The sequence below is a fragment of the Nematolebias whitei genome, chromosome 15 (genome assembly GCF_014905685.2).
Source record: "Nematolebias whitei isolate Nwh7 chromosome 15, NemWhi1, whole genome shotgun sequence".
Lineage (NCBI taxonomy): Eukaryota > Metazoa > Chordata > Actinopteri > Cyprinodontiformes > Rivulidae > Nematolebias > Nematolebias whitei.
The window spans coordinates 36,348,333-36,373,091 of NC_056512.1; the positions used below are offsets into that span (position 1 = coordinate 36,348,333).

The following is a 24,759-nucleotide window of genomic DNA, read 5'->3' on the forward strand; positions in this document are numbered from 1 at the left end:
AGGGCCACATAGAGACAAACGAGACAACCTTTCACTCTCTCACTCACACCTAGGGACAATTTAGAGTTACCAATCAGCCCAGCCTAACATGCATGTTTTTGGTCTGTGGGAGGAAACCGGAGTACCCAGAGAAAACCCACGCAGGCACGGAGAGAACATGCAAACTCCACCCAGAAAGGCCCCTGGACCGGGGTTTGAACCAAGGACCTGCTCGCTGAGAGGCAGCAGCTCTACCGGTTGTGCCACCGTGCTGCCCCAGTATTTGGACCGACTGTGGTAAAGTTAGTTTTACGTTGGACGTTCGCGCTCCATGGCTTCAGCGGTGTCCAATGTAAAAAGAACTTTATCGCGGTATCCACTACAAAAATGTAGACTACACCACTGAAGTGATCCCAAACTTAATACATGCAACTTTCATGAGATGATCATTAGACCTCCTCATCAGATTGACTTTTGAAGACAGTCCGATTCAATATCTACACCACAGCCAGCTGATGTTATAAAATACAGAAATAGCTATAACTCGGTCCATTTTTACAGATTGTGGTTGTGGCTGAGAATAATTCACAATATAATCAGCAAACTTGTTCATATTGCTGAGAATCTATGGATATTAAAGATACTGCAGGATTTCTTTAATGTTGCTTCTGAAAATGCAACATTTATTAAATTTCTTTCTTTTTTTTTTTCTTAAAATATTTTTTGTCATTGAAAAAAACTCGAGCGCTTCTTTCTCCCAGTCCGGCTGTAGTTTCCACCCCGGTCCGGCAGGAGGCGGTACTGAGTTATAAACAGAGATGAGCGCCGCTCAAACAAAGCGAAGTAAATCAAGCTGGTCCAGAATGCCCTGAACAGATTACTTGAAATGTGAGGACATTACTTTTTCACGTATTGCTTTTTGTTTTTTGACCATCATTGCCTGTACACCATGGAGAAATATCAGACGCGGCTGGACTTTTGTCTCGCGACCGGAAGGGACTGTGACTGTTTTTGTTGCTCGTGCTGGAGCCTCGGCCAAATTAGCTAACGCTGCTGTTTTTACTTCAGCGTTGCTGCGGAGCAGAAAACCGCAAAACTAACAAGGTAACTCGGAAGCAAACATGCTGTGCGGGTTTAGGACGACACAACTGAGCCGAAATGTTATTTGTGTGCACGGTTAAGGCCAGTTAGCACACTCAGTCGGTGTTTTCTGCAGGCAACTTTAACCAGTTAGCGTTATTGTTGCTTTGAGATGGAGCAGCGGACAGACGGCGAGGAGGTCGTTCAGCATCTGCCGGAGTGAAAAGGGAAACCATCATGTCTTGCAAAGCCGCAACCAAGGACAAGAAGTCGAGCTTCAGTAAGAAGCTGTTCAGACGAGGCTCTGTCCGATCCGTGGGCAGTTTCATGAGCAGAGTCCTGAGGACGCTGACAGCCTTATCACACTTTGGATCTGAAGTCCAGACCGAGGACGACAAGGACGATGGAGGCTTCTCCACTTTTAGATCTGGAAACAAAGATGTTCCCATGGAGGATGGGGATCTGGGAGGGTTCCTGTCCGGAGAGAGGGTCCCCGGGGTGTCGGGGCTGAAAAACCACGGGAATACCTGCTTTATGAACGCGATCCTGCAGTGTCTCAGCAACACCGAGCTGTTCGCAGAGTACCTGGTTTTGGAGCAGTATAAAGACGAGGAGCAGGGTGAGGACAACCAGCCAAAGACAAACTGTGTGCATCTGCAGAAGAAGGGGCCTCTGGGCAAAGGAGAAGTGACCGAGCAACTGTCAGGACTTGTGAGGGCTTTGTGGACATTTGAGTATACACCTCAGCACAGCAGAGACTTCAAGGTAAACTTTGAAATTAGGATTAGATTTGAAGGCACGCTGTAGATCTGCAAAATGATTGGTGGTTTGTGACCAGATACAATCTTGAATGTCCGTGCATAACAAAAAAAATCTCATTTCTTTATGTGTTGCTTCCAAAAAGCTTGACTCTCCTGTAATAAAGTGGTCGTAAGCACCTTTTCTCCAGGGTTTCAGAAAATTGGAAACGGACGGACTTCAGTAATTTTCAGTCAGCTGAGCCACTTTCACACATTTATACACACAAAGGCTCCTAAAAGATAGGACATAAATCTGATGTTTATGCACTTTTTAAGCAGCCTGTCTCAAAAGAGTCAATTTCTTCTTGCTTCCTTAGTGGAATCTGTGAAAAGATACCAAAGATAAACACATTTTGATGAACAGAGAATATTATTTTAGCACCGACGTGACAATTTTCACAGATATTTTCTGCAAAACTCAGCATTCAGTAGATCGCATGTGTCAAACTCAAGGTCCGGGGGCCAAACGTGGCCCTCGCTGACATCTTATCTGGCCCCCCAAGATGATATGTTAAATGTAAAAATACTTTTTTCACTTGAATATTTTCAGTCATCTTTGATTATGATGTCAAAAGTGCAACAGAGAACAACAAATGAGACCAATCAAACTCTTTTTGAGGAACCTGCAACCAAGAAAAGATCTAACGTTTGTTAATGTAGATTCTGAAACTGACCCTTAGTTTGAAAAAGGGTTTAATTTGAGCCCCTTTTGTAAGTGAGTTTGACACCCTTGCAGTATGAAAATATGATGCATCTCTCAGATTCTGTGTTCATATTTTTCCCATTATCTTGAGATTTTTAAATGTTAATTTTATGTAGATAGTTTATTTTAAGGCCGGACACTTCTATTGCCCTTCATTTGTCCATTGTCCTCATTTTAAGCACAGACTGCACCATATTCTCTCATGATCAGCTGCGCAGACTAGATAGAAACTAAAACCTGGGAAAATATTGATCATCCCTTTGTGATTATAAGGAAGTATGACTCTTTGAAAGCAACATGTAAAGAAATGAATCCAATATGGTTTCAAACGCTTGCACACTGCTGTACAATTTGCACAAAGCTGAGTAGCTACTTTTTTATTTTATGTGTGTTTAAAAGTACACAAGAAAGAGCTAGAATTGTTTGAATCATCTTGTAGGTGCACACTTCAAACAGTTCTGCTGTAAGCTAAGATTAAAACTAAAGATACTGACAGACTTAAATATGTTATTAACTCCAATTTATTCTGCGATATCTGAAGGTGACTAAATTAGAGGTTGTGTCAGAAGCTGTTCTACTGAATAAAGTTTTTCTTTTCCGCAGAATGTTGTGTCAAAAAACGCCACCCAGTTTAAAGGCAACGCTCAGCACGATGCTCAGGAGTTTCTGCTGTGGCTGCTGGACAGAGTGCACGAGGACCTGAACACTACGAACCTCAACAGCAGGCCTGCCATGAAGGTGAATCCATAGAGGAATAAAGACGGTGGCTAAAATTTAGCTTTTGAACTTTTTTTTTCTCTTCTCCAAAGTGTAAAATCATGAAAGCGATGCTAATAAACTTGGTCCTTGTTTTCCCTCAACACTGACGCACATGAAGGCGTTGCTGCTTTTATAATAGAACTCAAAAGACCAAAGTTGTTATCATATATAATGATCTGAATTAAACCTCTTGTCTTGTTGTCAGCCACCTGTTGAAGAAGAGGACCGAAGCATAGAGGGACCATCTCCTCCCCTCTCTGCTGGGTCTTTTGTCCAGGAACTCTTTCAGGCTCAGTACAGGTAGGACTCAGGTGCTCAGGGTTTGGCCGCTTGCTCTCGATCAGATAATAATAGATTTAATGTCTTCCCCGGCAGGTCTTCTCTTACCTGCCCACATTGTCAAAAACAGAGCAACACCTTTGATCCCTTCCTATGTATCTCGTTACCGATCCCTCTGCCACACACACGGTGAGTTTCTCTTCACAGCTCTTTTATGAAACAGCAGGGAGGAACCAGTTTGCAGTTCTCAGCTTACAAGTCCTTACATGTTCCTCACTAACTAATATCACTTAGCTTGGTTGTTTAGATTTTTTTTTATCCTATATCAACCTATAAGTGCACACGCTGCATTTAAGGTCATTATAGCTTTGGCATCTTGACTGAAGGTCAGGTGTGTGAGCGTGCATGTGTGTGCGTTTTGACAAGTTTACAAGAGTGAGAAACAAATATCAAAGAGTGTGGTTGTAAAAGGAGGAATGTAACCGTAACCTGTTTTGGTGGGTAGGGGTGAAGGTGCAAGAGCATCAGATGAGAATAAATATTGTTGAACATTCAGGACAAAACTTAGAAGGAAAACGTGTATTGTTGTGTTTTTAGAGCACACAGTGTAAACTGTGTATAAATGAGAAACACTTTATCATTGATTTCAATCAAAATTCAGGCCAGGGCTTTGACAAATGACAAGACTACATTTAAGCCACACCTGTAATTACAGTTTGTCACTTGTGTTTAGGGGTGCACCGATAAATCGGCCAATTTATCGGCCCCGATTTCTTTAATATTGGGAAATCGGATGCTTGCATGAGAAACCGATTTTACCGATTATTGTTTTTAGTTTTAACAACAATTGTCTGAACTTCATTTATCTTTCAGAGCACTACCTCGTGGCCAGTTAAAACAAGTTTGTATTGTTTCTAGGATAATGTTCAAGGGTATGCTTTCAATAAAATAAGACTGGAAAATTGGAGGTGCATTGTGAACTTATAATACCTGACAGCGTCGCTTAGAAAACAAGATCGGTATCGGCCAAAATCGGAATCAGCAGGTCGGACTTTTTAGAGATCGTGATCGGCCAGACAACTGCAATCGGTGCACCTCTAGTTTATCAGTCTCTTCTTATTTCCACACATCAACAGAAATAAGCACGGGAACGATATAAACACTAGGCCTGTCACGATAACAAATTTTGCTGGGCGACTCGTCTCAGAAATTATTGCGATAAACGTTAATATTGTTTGAAATTTGACAAAAATTAGTAATTATTGTCAAATTTAAGAAGAAATAATGATTTATTTTGAATGTAGTACCTTTTTTGACCACTGGATGGCAGTATAAGACAGTTTGAACCCAAGGCTGGATAGTGAGGGAGCGAGCAGCGTGTCTCTTTAAGATAAATGGGAGGGAGGCCCCTTGATGTGACATGGGCTGTCTCTCTTTGGTTCTCAAAATGGCGGACGCTTGGTTTGGTTTGAGCTCTTTGTCATATCATTTTTCAAACAAAGCTTTTAATTAAAAAAAAATCAGTAAACAAGTTCTCAGCTTTTTTCTGCAGAGAAAAAACAACTTTTTAGGTGAAGGCACGGGTTTCAACCGTGAATTTTGGAGCTTCGACAAGACGGACGTTTTGCCCCCCCGAGGTGGGCCTGTTAGCTTAACTGCTTTTAACGATCCAAAAATGCGATTTTGGACAGTTAAAATGGATTTTAAAGAGAAAGGGATGGACCAGTGAAGAGCACCGGAGTTGAGCTTTTTCTCATCCAGTGTCTCCAGTAGAAAGAGAGAGACCCGAAGAAACGATAAAGCCGAAAAATGAAAATGAGGTCAATAATTTTCATTTATCGTGCAATTTATTGCTTATTGCGACAGGCCTACTACTTGTGTTGCATTATCGCAAATGTAGAGGTGGCATAACAAAATGAGATGATAGAAAGTTTTTAAAACGATAAAACAGAAAAAAAGTCAGTTGTGTACACCCTAAAACAAGTAAACAAGACAAAAACATGTAAATAAATGTGTAGAAAAAAGTGCACAACTCATGTAAATAAATGAAAATCAGCAAGTATCTAAGGGAATAAGTCTTATGGCTGAATAGGATGTCAGTTATCCTCTCCAGGATGTAAAGTTCAACGTTTCCTTTTTATTAACTAACCTGAATCTCAGGATTCACTGGAGAGGCCTTGAAAAACCAAAACAGCAAAAATAAAGTGGAGTTTTAAAAATTTGTGTATGTCTGAAACAAATCCTCTTACTGATGAAAGGTGTCACTGTGTGTTTAAATCAGTGTACTGTGTGTGTGTGTGTGATTTGATATTAAATATGAAGAACGTTGGTTACGTACTGTAACCCCAGATTCTATGAATATAAGCGTAGCCCTTTAAGGCCTTCGCTTTAGTGGGTTTATCCCGTTATGCAGAGCATAAGCACTGAAAAAATTAGTCCACGCCCACCTGCTGTGTGGGCCCCACCCGGTCCGTATAAATTACGTTAAGAGCGGGAAATCGGCTCCCAAAATAGCTTTTTTCTTCAGCCATTTAGGAGCCAGTGAGGCCCGACGCTTAAAGGGCTACGCTTATATTCATAGAATCTGGGGTTACAGTACGTAACCAACGTTCTATGTCATATAAGCTTCGCCCTTTAAGGCCTTCGCTTTAGTGGGTAAAGGGCGAAGCCGATGTGGTCCTCGCCTCACTGGGTCCATTCGAACACAGTAAGAAGCGGAAGCTTGCCCAAAAAACGTCTTGTCACTCAGCTCCCCATGTGCATAACTACGCATCGCGTAATTATGTGCCATGCACAGACGCATGTTGAGTAACTATGCGTTCTGACAAAGCATGAATGCCCCGGAAAAACTTTCAACGGGAAGAAGAAGTTGAAAAGGGGGGGGGGGGGGGGGCATGAACCAACTGGTTCATGGTTGAACAGTATAAACAGATTAATGTCCATGAATTGATTATTGATCAAATGAACTGATTGGTAACAATAGTCATGAACTGATTAGTGACAATAAAACCAAAATCACAGACACGACTGTGACTGATAACAACATCTCACACTGTAATGCATGCAGACAGAAGTGAGCTTAAACCGAGTTCCATGAGAACAACAATATTCATTCTGTTAGAGCACTAAGGACAGAATGTGTCATGGAACGAGCCGTTACATCACGTAGGTAAAAGCGAATAAATGAGCAGGGTGATGACCATGCAGCCGCATTTCAAACGTCCTGCATTGACATACCATAATGCAGAGCAGTCGAAGATGCGATACCCCTGGTGGAGTGTGCTTTGAGGTTGACAGGAGGCCCTAAATCTGATGCTCTGTAGGCTTCAGAAAAGGCCTCACACAGCCAGTGTGACAAGCGCTGGATGGATAACGGGCGACCTGCAGATGCATCTCTATAATGCACAAACAATTGTTGAGTTTGAAACGCATTGCAGCTGTGCGCGCTATGTAACACGTCAACGCCCGCACCGGACAGAGAAGATGAAGAGATGCTTCTTCTTCTGATCTGTGAGGGGGGGGGGGACCCCTCCAACGATATCGCTCTTGATTTAAAAGAGCTTGTGATGATTTTAGGCATAAAAGCTGGATTGGTCTTAAATCAGCTTAACTACCGTCAGCCTGGATTCTGAGATATGACGGAGCGACAAAGAAGGCAGATAAAAACACACTCTCTTAGCTGGTGTTAAAACCAGCAGCAGTGCTGTTTAAAGAGACAAGAATTTAAGTGGAACCTGATCCAAAGGCTCAAATGAAGCTTTGATCATGACCTGCAGGACCAGTATTAAATCCCACTGGAAACAATTGGGTGTGGGACAGACCTGCGTCTCTGTACACCTTTAGAAAACGTTTTATCAGAGGATGATAAAACCTGTTCTGTCTCAGAAACCTTCATGTCAGGAAGAGATGGCTGCAGCGTATGTTTTAAACGTGCTGGATGCAGATATCTATCCATCAGCTGCTGCAGAAAGAACAGCATGCCACCTAAAGAACATGAGGAGGCCTCTACATCCTTCTCTGTACGTCAGCACTGAAAAAGCTGTCCACTTTGATGTGTACATCGCTGTGGTAGATGCAACACGTGAAGCCTGAATTGTGCGCATTACATCCTGTGGGCAACCCGTCCTCTGTAAGAGGATTTGTTCAACGGCCAGACCACAGGTGCTGGCCTATTTCTGGGTAACTCCTGATCGCTCCTCCTGCTTGAAGGAGAGCATCCTCCCTCCATGGCAGTTCCCACGGCACTCCGACAGCAGACGTTTCAGGACTGGAACTATGGTGCACCCACGCGCACGGGGCCACCAGGAGAACTATCAATCCCTCCTCCTGAGCTCGGTTCAAGAACCGTAAGATAGGAGGGGGTGGAGAGAAACGCATACAGAAGCGTTTTGGGCCATGGACTGTGAACAAACGCATCCACCCCCAGAGGTGGTTCGTCTCATGGGCTCAGAGAAGCGCGTAATTGACACTGAGCGTTTCCCGTGTCACAACAGGCCCACAGCCGCTATATCAATCTGAGACAAATTGCTCCATCAGAGGATGATAGAAGTTGTTCTGTCTACGACAACTTTGAGACAGGAAGAAAACACGGTGGCAGCATACAATAGTCGTGCTGGACACCAGATTTTTGTCCCTTGCCTGCTGCAGAAGGACAGCATGTCGTCCAATGGACATGAGGTGGCCTCTACGCCTTTCTATACAGCAGCGTTGATCAAACAGACCACTTGGTGTGAACAGCGCTGTGGTGGGTGCAGCACGTGACTCCTGAGTCGTACGCACTACATCTTGAGAGATCCATCCTCCCAAAAGAACCGCACAACGTTCAAAAAACATAGGTGCTGGCCTATTCTGATTAATTCCTGATCGTTTCTCACCGCCTGGGGAGAAGCGTCCTCCCTCCAACGGCAGGTTCACGAGTGCCCTGATAACAAAAGTCGTAAGGCCTGGGAACCATGATGCGTTCATGCACTTGGAACAGAGGGGCTGCCAGTCCTTCCTCCTGAACTTGGTTCGGAAAAACCCGTGATACCGGGGGAAGAGAGAAGGTGAAAGGCATTACGACCACAGGCTGTGAGTAGGCATGTCCACCCAGCGGTGGATCGTCCTATGGTTCTGCGATAATATAATTGACATTGAGCGTTCTCTCGTGTTGCCACACATCAGCAGACGTTGGCAGGATTCTACCGTGTCTGAGCCTTAGCTCTGGGTGGGATACATGCGATGTACCCACTCCAAATGGAGAGCGGATTGGATGTGCCCACACAGTATCTGTCTCACAATGTGGCACATGGGTTGAAAAAATGCATACATTTCCTGTTAGTATGTATGCGACAGACGCTTGTTGTCTGAAAATCAAAACCCCTGATGATTCTGCAGCTCAAGGTCAGTGTTGAGTCACATTCAAGGATCCCGTGCGACACTCCAAAAAACATTTAAAACAGCTGCTGTGTGGAGCACAGCGCCCCCACAGCTTGTTAAATGTGTGTGACGTAGGTCTGCTGACAGAAAACAGCTGATATCACTCAACCATTCACGTGAATTGCACTGCTGCCACCTGTCTGAACAAGCTGCTCAGCAGCCACAGGTGTCCAGATAATGCATAATTAAAATGGAGTGTTGTTCTCACAGCTCAGAAAATTAACAATCTCAAATAAATCTCATCTTTCCAGTTCGTTTGGATCAGGAAGTGATAAGAGAGAACTGGTGTTTCCTCTCCATCTGAGGCTCTAGAAATTACATTTAAAACAGAATTTCCAGAGCTTCTGCTAGAGGGGACGAGATCTGTTCATAAATGACAGAAAAAACGTCACAGGGTTCCCCACACCGGGGTTTTAGCTGAACTGCAGCGTGAGTCCCGGATGAAAAACGGTTCGCCCATCCCTCTGGGAAACGCGCGTTCATTGCCACCCGTTTATAAGTTATAAAACGAGCACGCATTATGCTGTGAAACTCGCATACATGCTGATGTGAACTGGAGCGCGCTGAGTGAGAGCGCAAGACGTTGTGTATTGCTGCGGGAAAAAACAGCTTTGTTTATGCTGTGTGCAGCTGCACCGTGTAACACTCGGGAGCAGGTTCACATATGAGCTGACACGCCCTGAAGGGTTGTGTGTGTGCGTCCTCATGCGACGCTTACACCAGGATTGCTGCGGGGCGCGCGTTGGCACTGGGTTACCACTGGCTCGGTCTGCAGAACACGTTCATTGTTTGCTGCGAATCACGTGAGCTTAGAATGATTCCACGAGCTGCAATATTATTTCAGAAAACCTTCTTCGAGGATAAAAGGGGGCAGAGCCGCTGTGAAACTGCTAACGCCGCGGGAGCGCGCGTTTGACATCACTGCAATGACAAAACTTGTGTCGTTTCTGCCGATAAGCGAAATACGTTGCTGAGCTCGTACCGTGATCTCACGTGAACGTTGACGTGAACGGCGGTTGTTGAGAGCTGCGTGCGCGCCTTCCTGCCGCGGGGGCGCGCATCGGCATCGCTGACAGTGAATGAAAAACAACCTTAAAAGGCTCATTCGTGATGAGTGTGGGTGATGGAGCCGCTTGTCAGATAACCATGCTGACAGTCTGGCTAAAGGACACTTCATCATAAAATGATGTTATTCGCAGTGTCATCAACACACCTCCAGCCAAAAACGACACCTGTTTACCTTCGTTGAGCTCTGTTTGTTGTCCTGGAGGGCCCCCTGTTGGCGAAGTCCGGGAAAAAAAATGAACTTCCGGATGCCGGGGACGTCTGACGGGAGGGGCTGGCGTAGCAGAGCTGGGGGGGCGTAGAGCAGCCGTGGAGCAGCTTGAAATGATCTCTCGCTGATGAAAGGAGGATCACCAGCAAAACTCCTGCGTCTCTCCTGAGAGGAAGGTGGAGTGGCGAGCCAGGAAAGAACCTCTGGACCTCGTTCTCCGGCTGCGCTGTGGGACGGCAGACCGCGAAGAGGCGCACCGGTTGGTGATGACGTCAGCTGCCCTGTAGGCTGAGCGTACTGCAGGGGCCGGCAGCGTCGTTAGCAAGCAGCTGCTACGAGAGAGGGCCACCGTCTCTTCTCGCCTCTGAACGTGTACGCCAACAGCGTAACGTGTTGTTCGCTGCGGCCGTGGAACACATGCTGATGAGCTCAGTTGGAGAGCGATGTCACCGTCTCGGTTATGCTAACGGGAGGCACGGGACGCTGGTCCACCTCGAACATCTTACTCCCATGGAGCCTCCATCAGGCTCGGCTCCAGAGGGCACGGAGGGACTTTCCGCTCAGTGAACCCTGCTCTGGAGATGGGTGCGGACTGTGGAGACCGGCTCCCCCAATCTACCAGGAAAAAACCCGTCTGTGGCCTCGCCGTAGGACGTCCTGTTGGGAACACGAGGCCATATGGATCAAGACGGTGAGCCGGAATGGAGTCAGTAAACAACCTTCCCGCCGGATCATCCGAACTGGCGGGAAAAGGCGTAGGACGTAAAAAGGGGTCCTTTCATGTCAGCCTCCTCCTGGGTTACGCCGGGCAAACCCTGGGGGGCGCCGTCGGCCGGGAGCGGTGTGATCGCCGATGCGAAAAAAACGAGGTGGGATGGGGTGAGCATTCACTCAGCCCCCCTCCACCGACACTACGCTCCCCAGGAGGGAATGAGCAGCGGGGCTGCAGCTGAGCACGCCTTGCACCGGAGGAACCATCCGGTTCGCCCCGAGGGTCGGCGATAAGAGGAAAAAATACAAGATGGCGTTGTCCAGCGTGTAGTGACCTGTCACTGGGAAATGTTCCCCGGCGCTTACCTTGGAATAAGACTGCTGTCATCTTCTCCTCGGGGAGGAGAGCTCACCGGACGACCGGAGGTCGACTGCCGGGCCCAGCATCCTTCACAAGGTTGGTCATTTACACAACTTATCTTCTTTGTTCTTCTGACAGTGCTATATTAGCTCGCTGAAGAAAAAATGGGAGCCGATTTCCCGCTCTTAACGTAATTTATACGGACCGGGTGGGGCCCACACAGCAGGTGGGCGTGGACTAATTTTTTCAGTGCTTATGCTCTGCATAACGGGATAAACCCACTAAAGCGAAGGCCTTAAAGGGCGAAGCTTATATGACATAGAACAACATTTATTTTCTAACATTAAGAAGTTTTTCTAATGTTTATCAGCCTTGTTTTGTTTCCACACAGAAATAAGCACGGGAACGATGTAAAACACGTAATAATTTGTTACATTTTGTGTTTTACTCAGGCCCCTGTATGTGACGGTGGTCTACCAGGGGAAGTACTCCCACTGTATGAGGATTGGAGTCGCTGTCCCTCTCAAAAGTACCGTCTACCGCCTCAGAGATGCTGTGTCACGTGAAACCAAGATCCCCATGGACCAGGTGCTATTCCCGTCTCTTATCAGGGTCTGACACTGAGGCTATATTACAGTCACAAGGTTTCAGCTCAGAGTTTGTAAAACCAGATCTACCTGCAGTCAGATAGTAATATAGTACTTTCATCTAACAGGTTTTTCCTGTAGCACAGCTGCAGCTCCGTATTAACACAATAAAAGTACACACTGGACGTTGATGGAAATGATGCAATGCATTCTGAAGAATAATGTGTTTGGCTCAACGTTAAGCTAAATCTCTGTTTTTAAGTTTGTTTTGACGGAAATGTACTACGATGGCTTCCATCGATCATTCTGCGACGACGACGACGATCTGAACATCATTCAAGAGAGTGATTCCATCTTTGCCTTTGAGACACCAGAGACCTTCAAACTGGAAAGCTTACGCACAAAAAGAGGTAATTTAGATGTAGATATTATAAAATATACTCGTTTTTTTTTCCCTGTCTTTTCCACACTTGCACTAATGAACAGTTGAACAGCAGAGCATGCGTTTCATTGGTTTATTTTTCTGTCACAGGAAGCCTTCTGGCAAACCTGAACCATAATAATTTAAAGTACGGAGCAGAAATCAGCAGGACTCCGTCCTTCATGCAGGGGGCTGTGACTCCTGTAACTGGATCACCCAATAAAAACTTAGGGCCAGAAAAAATGATCCTTTTAGTGTGTAACAGAGCATGTACTGGCCACCAGGCTAAAAGGTAACGCCACTTCTTCTACAGTGTTCTGTACTTTAACATAATTCAGGATAATTAAAAAATACATGGTCTGTTTATGGCATGATTCTCTAACAAATGTTCAGATGATTAGACGCTCATCAGGGCTGTACGTTATGTTTTTCAAGGTTTGGTCTGCCTTTTGTACTGTACATGGAGCGCACTGTGACCTGGGATGCTCTGCAAAAAGAGATCCTGGAAAAAATGCGACACATTTTGAGGCCTGGGGTCTACATTCAGGTAGGAAGAGGAACATGTGCCTTCTATATTAAATGCACCACCTTAGGAACCATCAGTCACAATTTGAGATTGTTACTTTCCGTATATGTCCGTAATGAATAGATTTGTAATAAACACATTGAAACAACAGCATTGATCCTTTAAGTGTTTGAACTTTTTGTAAACTTTTTTTTTTAGGTTGGACCGTTCAGTCTTCGGGTGGTTGGTGTTGTTGGTATTACCTACCTCCTTCCTCAAGATGAAAGACCACTGTGTCACCCAACTGTTGAAAGGTCGGTCCTGATGATTATCGTACTTGCCGCCGTACATGTCGCATCAGTCCAAATACTGTATTTCTAATAAAGTGGGGAAAAAACATAAATACGTTGCTTCACCGTACAAGTCACATCTATTATGCATCACCGCTGACCCACACAGAAACGTGGGCCGGTGTGCCAAAAATCAATTGGCTGCCAAATGATGGTCGCGGGAGCGTGCACGAGAGGACTTTAACAAAAATTTAACAAGATTAACACTTAAAAACTGTTATTTGTTTGCTCGAAATTATAGTAAAAGTGTGTCTCAGTTTAACTTTTCCTTAATAAATTCACTTTAATGGTCAAATCAGCTGCATTTCGCCTGGGCGGCGCGGAGAAATGCAGCTGATTTGACGTTTGCTTCAGGAGTTCTGGAGCGAGACGAAGGTGGCTTGGTATGGCAAGCCAAGTGTCTCATTAATAGCCACTTTTACCTATTAATGAGACACTTGGCTTGCCATATTACTCAGCCGCCCTCTAGTGGTTGAAAATGGTAATGTTCAATATTTTTCATGTCAGAATGAATGAAATCATCAGATCTCAGCCAAAAATTGTTTATAAATATGGGAAATTAACATAGATGAGTCGCTTGACTGTATATAAGTCGCAGGGCATGCTAATTTACGCTAAAAGGTGCAACTTATACAGCGAAAAATATGGTAAGCATGTATTTAGTAACTTTTATTTAAAACTGAACTTAATGTCTTTACAAAACATAGAGTTTAATTTAAAATGTTTAAAAAAAACTGCAAATGCCATTAAAAAAAAACTTAGTTCCAACAAAGAAGTATACAGTAGATCAAATTTAATCAAACTGGACAGATTTTTATGAATATAATCGCTATTTCAACAAACGCATAGCTTTTCTGAAACGGTTTATCACTTAAACTGTGCTATATTCAAGTTTTAATTGTTTTCTCAACGCTCAATATTAACAACCGATCTGTGAAATCGATGTGTGTTGAGATCCGTGTTTATCCAAAATGAACTCAAATGTGAAACAGCTTATAAGGAAGTGGAGTTAACCCAGATACGATCAGTCTCCATTAATCTGGTGGTTCTGTCTTCTTTCTCCCTATTGGTTGAGGACATGCCTAAACAGGGTTTTAATTGTTTAGTAAGCCTGCCAGTTCAGCTTGTTTCACTAATCCATGTGATTATGCAAGAGTAATACAAGTCAAGAGTGTAATTTGGGCTGAAAGAATTGACCTTTTTAATTCTGTTGTAGTAACTATCCCTCAAAGATTGATCTTTATTTATGCTTAACATGCAACAAAAGACACTGAGATGCACAGATTTAACTAGAAAAAGGTTCTTAACACTAGCTTGGATACAATAAATGAAATATAATAATAATAATAATAATAATTAATAATAATAATAACTGTCAATATGACTATTTCCCACTAATCTTGTTTTTACTGCAGAGCATACAAGTCCTGTGGACAGGGGGGACCTCCACATGTGAAGATTGTAGTGGAGTGGGACAAAGAGACCAAGGACTAGTGAGTAAAACACAACTTAATGTACAGTTTTAATGCTAATAAACACGAGGAAAGATGCAAATGTGTTCTCTAAATCAGGGGTTCTCGAACTTTTTGGGTTCAGGGCAGTGGCGTAGTCTAGTTTTGTATCTAGGGTGTACTGTGCTTAGAAACCAAAATACACCGGTTAGTACAATGTAATTGTCAATTTATTTTGATTTCTCCAAAGCACCTCCCTAGGAAGCGGAAGTTAATGGATGGACGGATGAATGGCTATATGTTACATACATACATGCACATAGTATCATATTTATTATTACAAGTTAATGTCACTTTAGTTCAAAGTGAATGGGACAAAAAAAGAAAGTTCTTTAGGCTTTAAGTGGCTCATGTAAATATGAATGTTTTAAATGAAGTGTTTTTTTTTTTTTTTTTTACAATTTGTGTCGTTTGAATTTTTTTTTTAATGTAAAGTAATGTGACCAAGAATCGTTTGTTTAATAAGGGTTTTGCTGTTTTATTGCTCTCAAAACTTCGAACTGGTGGCTTCAAACGTTACTAATACTTTTGAAATGCCAAAATCTAAATATCCAGTCAAAACTTTTATTCTGAAACACCCCCCCCCCCCCCCCCGCCCTTGTTCCAGCGATGCTCTGCGTCACTCCCGCTAGCCTCACATAGCTGGAGCGGAGCACTTTTAAGTGGGTATATGGAAATTCCCAAGCTTTTGTAGTGGGTATACGGCGTATACCAGCGTATCACGTAGACTGCACCACTGGTTCAGGTACCCCTTACAGGGGAGAAAAAGTTTTAGGGACCACATCATAACACTCGTTTGTTAAATAATCTTCTTCAATTTGTCTCTTTAATACAATGGAAATATTAATGTAGCATAAGAACTTGAGACCAGTACTTTAATAGTGTTAATTCAATGTTTATACTTTTAAACATGGGGTATTTTTCATTCAACACACACACAATTAACAGAATTTTTAATTTCAACTTCCAAAAATTACAGTTTTGAGAAAATTAACAGGATCAAAAAACACCTATTCATATAATGACCATAATAAATGTATCGCCACTTCTTCAAATTATTACAGAGAACTGTTCACATGAAACTGAACAGAATCAGAGCAGTCAAACCAAGTAACGGGGCTAAATTTGTAAACAGATCCATGCCGGACCACAAATGGGGGGGAGGGTGGGTGTCTGGGGGTCCTCCCCCAGAAAATGTAGAATAAAGTCGATGTGATTTCCTGCATTTTGGTGTATTTTAACGGGTTGTTGAACTTAACGGGTTATTTGTAAAAAATAAATAAAAATATTATTTTGCGGACCCCCAAGTTTGAGAACCACTGCTCTAAATAAACCAGTTTGTTACCTCAAAGCATTTGAAGCTCCACTATTTGACCCCCACAGACAAATTGCTGGAGATGTATGACACTTCATTGATCTTGATCTGAGTTTTTTTCTTTACATTTTTTTTTACACATGCTTACAAATTGATCACAAATGCTCTTTTCTACTAATCTCTGTCACTTCATCTATTGTTGAGAACTGTTTTGCAGTTTGGTATCATTTCAGTAAAAAACATGTTGGTTTATTCTGATAAGTTCCTGAAAAGACTAAAGTTTAGCAGCACCTAAAACTCAACGTTTCTTTCATGGACTCGGGCACTTTTGCTTCAATTTGTTTGACAAAAACCTCAAAACAGATGTGCTTCAAATGAAACTGCTGCGGTTTTAAACCAAATATCACAACGTGATGTTCCCCCGACACAATCAGGCTTGTCTGCAGTTGTTGTTTTTTTTTTAAGTCAGCCAAGTACATAGTTGTATCATTAAGTGCTAATCAAATTGAAGTCATAACTTTTACAGTTTTTTTCTGGATCAGCTGATAGTTGTTGTGTTTGAATGAATCCTCGTTGGGTTTCATATAAGTTTGTGCACGTTTATTGAATACATGAACTATCAATGTATAGGATGAAGTTGGTTTAGTAAAATAAATACACTGTCTCATCATAGATTGTATTCTCCTTGCATGATGTTCCTGTATGTCTTGATCCCGATGCTCCTGTAGTCTGTTTGGACACACTGAGGAGGAGTACATCCCAGATGCTGAGAGTGTTTATCTGCACAAGCAGCAGCACCATCAGCCCCAGGCCTGCACTCTCGCTCAGTGCTTACAGCTCTACACCAAGGAAGAGCAGGTACCAATCTGTCTGAAAACATACTCTTACAAACTGTGGTATGCCGGTGCATTTAAAGATTCTGTCAGAACTTTGACGTTAAAATAAATTTTAAATTTTCCCTGCTATTAGTGGTTTGCATTGAACTATGGGATTATGTTAGTCTTCGCCCCATACTTTAATTATTTTTGTTCAAAGTTCAAAAAGCCTTCCAGTCACTGTGGTTCATCTGTGAATTTGACTCCTAATGCTACGTTTCAAACAAACTTGGGATTCTGAGCTGAGTCGTATGCGGACCTTGTGGTTTTAAGTTGCCTTGAAACTGCTGTGTTAGAGAGAGTGGAGAGAAACGAGTGGAAAATCAGGCCTCACCCTGTGTGAAGCTTATTTTAAAAACAGTGTGGTTGAAACTTGTTCTTCATAACCGCCTTCTGGGCTGTGTGTGTATTTCAGCTGGCCCCTGATGATGCCTGGCGCTGTCCCCACTGCAAGCAGCTGCAGCAGGGCCGGATAAAGCTCAGCTTGTGGACGCTGCCGGATGTGCTTATACTGCATCTCAAGAGGTTCAGACAGGTATTTTGAATTGTCTAACTGCTTGAGTTTCAAAGGAAGAAGCTGTTTGTTTTATGAAAAATGTATATTTGTTCATGTACTGTGGGATTTGGCTTGTATGTTGAATTTCTGAGCATCTTGGTATTTGGAAGAATAGGCGCTCCATTTTCACCAGATGCCATTTTTATGTTTCTCTTTTTTTTTAACTGCTTCATAAAAATCACAATTTTTATTGCACATTAACACATGCTGCAGGCTATTTTTCCAAAGCTCTGCTGTTACGAGAGAGGAAAAAAACTGATTTTAGTTTATGTGAAGCGATGAAACGGAACATTGGCAAAAAAAAAAGGATTTAGAAATGGAACTTGTTTGTCCTCCAGGAGGGCGACCGGAGAGTGAAGATGCAGAACATGGTCCGGTTCCCACTGATGGGGATGGACATGGCTCCACATGTAGTCAAACGCAGCCAGAGCAGTTGGAGTTTACCCTCCCATTGGTCGCCATGGAGACGCTCCTACGGCCTTGGAAGAAACCCAGATGACTTCCTGTACGACCTGTACGCTGTGTGCAACCATCACGGCAATATGCACGGAGGCCACTACACTGGTAATTCAGATTACTGCAGCAAATAAAAGCATCTGTGGAGATTAAGATGTTATTAGTGCCTGTTTGACCCCTTTGCTATTCTCACTGTGTTCACAGCTTATTGCAAAAACTCTATTGATGGTCAGTGGTATTGCTTTGATGACAGTGAGGTCTCACCAGTAGCTGATGATAATGTTTGTCAGCAGACAGCTTACATACTGTTTTATCAGAGGAGAACTGTTATTCCCTCCTGGTCGGCCAACAGCTCTGTCGCTGGTTAGTATCTGTTTTTTTACTGTTTATTTTCTGACAAAAATTGGTCAAACGTTAGATTTATTTAGTAATTCTTATATATCTTTGTGCGTGTTCGTAGTTTGTCACTTATTTTTCAGCCATGTCTGAATATGTCTACATTGCTGCTAAGAACAAACTGTTGCTGCTGTATTTTAAAGTTCAACACATCAAATTTTCTGATGTAAAATTAAATCATTGTTATCCACTAGACAGATATGATTAATAATAAAATGGTTTCTGGTCACAGGATTTTTTTTTTATGAGAAAGTATTTCTGTTCATCTAACAAGGTTGAGTCAGGTTCTCTGGACGGATTCTTCTTTGTTGAAACGTTTCATCTTTTATCCAAAAGACTTCTTCAGTCGGAGGAGCTGCAACAAACTCATTCTTATAAATAGCACCTTCTCATAGTGGATCAACCAGTTTGTTGTTGACATCCAAAACTAGCTGTTCACATGCAAAAGGAGGACCATCAGCCTAACGACTGATCATTAGTGCTCTGATGACCGCTGGCCTGGAGATGAGTGTAGACCGCAGAGTCCTGGCCTGATGATGTTGATCTTCTGTGCTGGGCCATCCTTTTGGCCAGTGGCTGTTTTGTTTCCCCGATGTAAGACTGATCACCCTCCTGACACTGAACAGCATACACAATATTACTCTGTTTGTGCCAAGGGACTGGATCTTTGGGATGAACCAGTCTTTGCCGTAATGTATTTTGGGGTTTAAAAGCCACTGGGACGTTCTGTTTAGAAAATAAACGTCTCAGTTTCTCTGATACTCCCTCAACATATGGAATGACCACTGGTCTAGGTCTGGGTTCCTCCTTTTCACCTGATGGCTGACTGGAGTCCTGTTTGGGTTTCTTCTCGGCTTTCAGGAAGGCCCAGTTAGGATATCCACATTGCTCTAGAGCCTGTCTTGTGTGGGATTTCTCCTTCTGCCTGGCTCCTGAGTTAGTGGGGATGCTGTCTGCTCTGTGGTACAGAGTCCTGATGACTCCTAACTTGTGCTCCAAAGGGTGATGGGAGTCAAACTGCAAATACTGGTCTGTGTGTGTGGGTTTGTGGTGCACCTCAGTTTGCAAATGTCCTCTATCAGAGACTGAGACCTCACAGTCCAAGAAAGCCAACCTGCCATTAAAAGAAAATATCTTTAAAAATATATTCTTTTTTTTTTTAAAGAAAAATACAAAAGAAGAAGTCTTTTGGATGAAAGACGAAACGTTTCAACAAGAAGAATCCGTCCAGAGGACCTGACTCAACCTTGTTAGATTTATCTTCCTGGATTATTGAGCATGCTCCAAAAAAGTTCAATCTGGTCCTCTGGACATTCAAAAAAAAAAAAAAAAAACACAGCAAAAAAATATAGAAACGTTTCGTCTCAATGGAACAATGGATCATTGAAGATGTTCACATCCTGGACAGATGGTTTGAGAGAGGAGTAAAGGAGGCCATCTTTGATTGTTAGGCTGATGGTCCTTCTTGAGCATGTGATCAGCTGGTTTTGGTTGTCAGCAGCAAAACTGGTTGATCCACTACGAGAAGGTGCTATTTAAGAGACTGAGCTGAAAACAGCACCTCAGACTGAGGAAGTCTCTTGGATGAGAGACGAAACGTTTCTACATTTTTTTGCTTTGTTTTGTTTTTTTTTAATGTCCAGAGGACCAGATTGAACTTTTTTGGATTTTTCTACCTGGATTATTGAGCATGCTTCAGGATATTATTGAGCATACTTCAGGATATTTCTAGCCAGTGATTCTTACACAATAACCCCAAATTATTTAGACATTTTCATTAAAACAATTGCTTTATAGTCGTTTTAGAAATTAAACCTGTTTTTTAATACATAGGTTCCACCAGTTCTTCCCTGTGTGACCACTGGATCAACAGGCTGCCTGGCAGCAGGCCTGCGAGCTTGGCCTCAGGAGCCTCTTCCAGACGCACCTCTCTGGCTTCACTAGCCGAGTCAGTAGAGTTTCCTGTGGAGCGTAATGAGGATGATGGTGAGGATAGAAAACTTTACATTATTTAAAGCTGCAGAAATATTGCTGTTTGTTATTGTTACCTTAATGGATTTAACAAAAAAGTGAGAACCAATACAGCATTTTTATACAAAGATTTTTATTTTTATTAAACCTTTATTTAACCAGAAAAACTCCCATTGAGATCAAGACCTCTTTCACAAGGGTGACCTGGCCAAGAAAAGGCAGCAGCACATGTCATAAAAACAAACAAGTAACAAGATACAGAATAGGACTTCAGAAATATATAAAAGCAATATAACAGTACAGGGCAATAGTTGTAATAATAATAATTTAAAACAATGTAAGATCTAAAACACAGTCACTGTTGACAAGATATCCTTTTTCGTTTTTTTATAAGTTTGCAGAAAGCACTCAAACAAGTTCTGACCGTTTTATTAATTCAGCTTGCAAGGCATTCCAAGCTGAAGGGCCAGAAAAGCTAAAAGCTTTCTTGCCTTTTTCTGTTCGCACACAATGAACATCAAAATGCAAAAAGTCCTTATAAGGCATAACAGCTGTCCTTTCTTTGAATAAAAGTGCATGAATAAATAAGTAAATAATGTGGAAGCAGTCCAGTTAGAGACTTGTACAACAATGTCATCCAACGTACATATCACTTGTTATACAGGGAAGACATACTGGTTTTAAAATACAGTTCACAGTGATAAGATGGCTACAACCAGTGATAAATCTTAATGCACAATTGTACACTGGATCCAAGAACTGTAGACAACTGTTTGAAGCACACATCTAGACAACATCGCCATAGTCAAGTACTGGTAAAAAAGCAGCTGTGATAAAAAGCTTCCTAGCTCAAAGGGAGAAACATGATTTGTTTCATAAGTAGAACTTGAGCTTCACCTTTAATTTGGAGATTAGGTGTTTCACATGAAATTTAAACGAAAGCTCCTCGTCGATAATCAAGCCCAGGTACTTATAACTGGAGACCCCCTCGAGAACTTGGGCAGTTTATATTAGAAGGATATTCTCCAGTGGGACAGACGAATTTGAAAAAACAAACAAACAACCAAAACATTATTTTAGATTTATCAGAATTTAAAACCAATTTTAGTTGCTCAAGACGAATCTGCACCTCATCAAAAGCAGCCTGTAAAAATTTAAGTGCCTGAGCAATTGAATTTGCACAACAGTAAATTAATTACACAGTCATCAGCATAAAGGTGGTGGGAGGCATTTTGCAAATGTTTAAACAGCGCAGTAATGTAAATTGTAAATAAGATGGGCCCCAAGACAGAGCCCTGGGGCACACCCTTTTTTACTTTAAGAAAACTCGAGCTTACTCCAGCCATCTGTACACACTGTGTCCTATTTGCCAAATAATCTACAAACCAATGCTTCTTTTGAGATGCCCAATTTGAGAAGGATATTTACCAAGATACTGTGATCCACCAGCAAGATAAAACAACTTGCATCATTTAGCAGCTTTGTGCATATTTTTTTAATATTTCTAGTTGTTTAGAATATTAATTTTAATATTAAAATTGTTGTTACACATTGTTTATCTAGTATATTTAGTTTTTTCTACTTTAACAAACAATATATATCTTTCTTAAATGCTTCTATGCTATTAGGTGGATTCTCTGTGCGTCCGTTTGTGAGAAGTATTCAGCATCAGAGCTTGTCCTCCCGGTCATCTATTGCCAGTCCTTTAGTCTTCAGTGAGAGTGGGTTGAAGCCCTCTTGGTCTCTCTCTGCCAAGCTGCAAATGAGATCCAACTCACCTTCACGTTTCTCCCTCGACTCCCGTTGTTCTCCTCCTCTGGAGAGGATTGGAGAGGCATGCGACGATAAGGTTTCCACCTCTTGTTTTGGCAGCTACAGTAGGCACGAGCGGTACTTTGGCAGCAGGACGCCTTTGTCCATGATGGAGAGCAACTTCAGTGACAACGACGACAACAAGAGATTCATAGACGTGATGTACTGCAGGGCTCCCACTCCAGTAGAGAAGAAGAGCAGCAAAACTGAAGCAACAGAAAACAACAACGAGATTACAGCTGCAGACCAAAACACGTTACCCACTCAAGCTACTCCCTCCAAAGAGCAGAAACGAAAAAGTAGCATTGGAGGATTTGCCATTAAGGCGGAAAGCACAGGCCCTGCAAAAAGTTCCAGCAAAACGGAACAAGAAAAGACCTCCAAGAAAAGACTGTGCTATAACAATAAGACCCCTGCTTCAGATGTGTCTTCCAGTACACCTACTAAAAGCAAAAAGGTGAGCGGCGCAAAAGACAAGACTGTGACCGCAAAGAAAAGCACCTCAACACCCAGTGGAACTCCCTCCAAAACAAAAGACTCTAATAAACCTGTAGCGGCAACACCACAACATAAGCCATGTGTTCCCTCTACACCTCAGGCCTCAGCTTCTCCCTCGCCTACTGCAAAGAAGAGTTTGAGTAGCGCTGAGAAAAGCTCCACAGGCAGCCGGAAACGGCTGGTAGAAAGGAGCTGCAGCAGAGACTCCGTGCACACCAGCCCTCTGGTCGACAGCCTTCGAGGCAGCTGTGCAGCTCGTTCCTCACTTTCCAAGAACGGGGACGGCAACCGGATTGAGAGGAGATCTGTGAGGAGCTCCAGCAGCAGTTCTTCTGTAACGAGCCTACGCTCGCCCAGCGTGTCTACCAGAGACCTGCAGCGGAGCAGCAAATCTGAGGAGAAAGGCTTGTCTTTCTTCAAGAGCGCCCTTCGACAAAGAGAAAGTCGCCGGTCGGCTGATTTAGGAAAAAGCGCCATGCTTACCAAAAAGGCCTCGGAAAGGACATGCAAGCAGAACGGACAAGCTAAGGAGATGGACGGTGATGAGCGAAAGACTGGAGATACGGCGTCTTCGCAAACAGAGACTCGTGAAGGTGTGTCCAAGTCAGAGAAACAGGAGTCTTCCAAACCCCCCAGCTCTCTCAGTCGCACCCTACTAAACGTTGGGAAGTCCAAGTCTTCCACATCGGTCGTAAGTAGCAAGTTTCCCACTAATGGGAAGAAGCCTCTTGAAAGGATGGCGTCTTCCCGAAAGCTGCCGTCAAGCATGCAGTCTCCTGCACGAACAGCACAGAGGCCTCAGTGATACATCTGTGGTGAATATATTCAGCAATCAAAATGCAGCTAATTACTTTGTGCCTAGATTTTTCCGTTAGCACCAGATGTATCTGAGACACGTTTTGTGATGTTATGGTTTTGTAAAATAGCCCCCGGTGCGTACGGTTATATCTTTGAGTCCTGGCTTCCACCTCAGACTTTTGACTAAAGTATTTATAACTGTGGTGCACGATTTATTTCAGGTAACTTAGTGATCCGATTACTTTCGGGAATCTTAAAATTAAGGTTTGTTTAAGGATGCAGCAGCGTAAATTAAAAAATTTAGAGTCCAGCATATTGTGTCTGCTGGAGAAACGGTTTCCTCCTTATTTTCTAATATTTCAGTTAAACGGTGGCTATTGATGCTCCTCCGTTTGCTGGCTTTATTAAAAGTCGTCTATTTAAACACAACCATAACATCAATAATTAGCCTCTGACACTGAGACTGAGTTGATGCACAGATTTAAGAGTTTCGTTCCAAAATGCTTTTGACTGGATGTGATTTGTTCTTGTTTTCATCGATGATTACGGAACAAACTGAATTTTGACCTTTTTTTTTATTGTCACCCATTCATTTGTAATTAACAGACACATGCATTGTTTAATTTTATTTTATCAAAACATACAAGAAAAAGACTTAGTTCTGTAAAAATAGGATTAAATTAACACTAACTGTATTGAGAGATTGAAAGAAAGGAGCATCAAATTAAACTTAGCTTTTTTTAGGATTAATAAATGAATATAATGCATCTTGGCAGGACCTGGACCAAAACTAAGTTTAGAGGAAGAACTCCTCTCAAAATTGAGAAAGTGGTTGGATTTTTCTAAAACCTTTATTTTTATGGAATGCTTATTGAAGTTACATATTTCTGCAACAACACCAGTGTGTTTTGGAATGAAACTCTTTCAAATCAAGTTCTATAAATATATCTAGATGTGTCTGTACACGTCAACAGAAAGTAAATTGTATGTAACCTGTTTTTATTGTTTATTTTTTTTCTTCCATGAGCAAGATGAAAATATTCTTAAGCGCCTTTCAATGCTGCACATGGAAACAAATAATTCCTTAAACATATGCATCACTGGTAGGAATGTTGTTGTAGTAGCACTTTGTACAGATCAAGTCTGAAAGTTATAATAATTGTGTCAGTGGTTTCAAGATATATTGTAGTCAATGGCCTTAGACTTGAAATGGTAAAAGGGGACATTCATCTCTACGTTTCAGGGCTCATTTTAGAGTCACTTCTCATGTAATGGTGCTGTGACAGGACAGTGCTCCACCGGCACTGATGCTTTTTAAATGACGTTGTTTCAAACTCTAACC

At 42.5% G+C, this 24,759-nt stretch overlaps 2 protein-coding genes across 2 annotated transcripts in view; both read left to right on the plus strand.

Moving 5' to 3' along the window:
* The window catches only part of LOC119421774 (inactive rhomboid protein 1), a 952,927-nt gene that overhangs the window by 334,040 nt on the left and 594,128 nt on the right, over nucleotides 1-24,759 (plus strand). The gene's annotated exons all lie outside the window — the stretch shown is intronic.
* Nucleotides 1,131-23,492, plus strand: usp31 (ubiquitin specific peptidase 31). Its single transcript, XM_037689126.1, has 16 exons — nucleotides 1,131-1,824; nucleotides 3,166-3,300; nucleotides 3,527-3,621; nucleotides 3,697-3,789; nucleotides 11,819-11,954; nucleotides 12,216-12,363; nucleotides 12,486-12,666; nucleotides 12,810-12,921; nucleotides 13,099-13,193; nucleotides 14,645-14,722; nucleotides 16,784-16,913; nucleotides 17,346-17,465; nucleotides 17,825-18,050; nucleotides 18,147-18,305; nucleotides 20,172-20,324; nucleotides 21,938-23,492. Exons 1-16 carry the CDS (start codon nucleotides 1,297-1,299, stop codon nucleotides 23,422-23,424), a joined length of 3,876 nt encoding a protein of 1,291 aa, XP_037545054.1. The 5' UTR covers nucleotides 1,131-1,296; the 3' UTR covers nucleotides 23,425-23,492.

Bases quoted from the DNA above. Each gene is read 5' to 3' on its own strand.
- usp31 (XM_037689126.1), top strand. From the start codon at position 1,297: ATGTCTTGCAAAGCCGCAACCAAGGACAAGAAGTCGAGCTTCAGTAAG. The intron at 1,825-3,165 runs GTAAACTTTGAA...TCTTTTCCGCAG, and splicing joins AGCACAGCAGAGACTTCAAG to AATGTTGTGTCAAAAAACGC. The intron at 16,914-17,345 runs GTACCAATCTGT...TGTGTATTTCAG, and splicing joins TCTACACCAAGGAAGAGCAG to CTGGCCCCTGATGATGCCTG.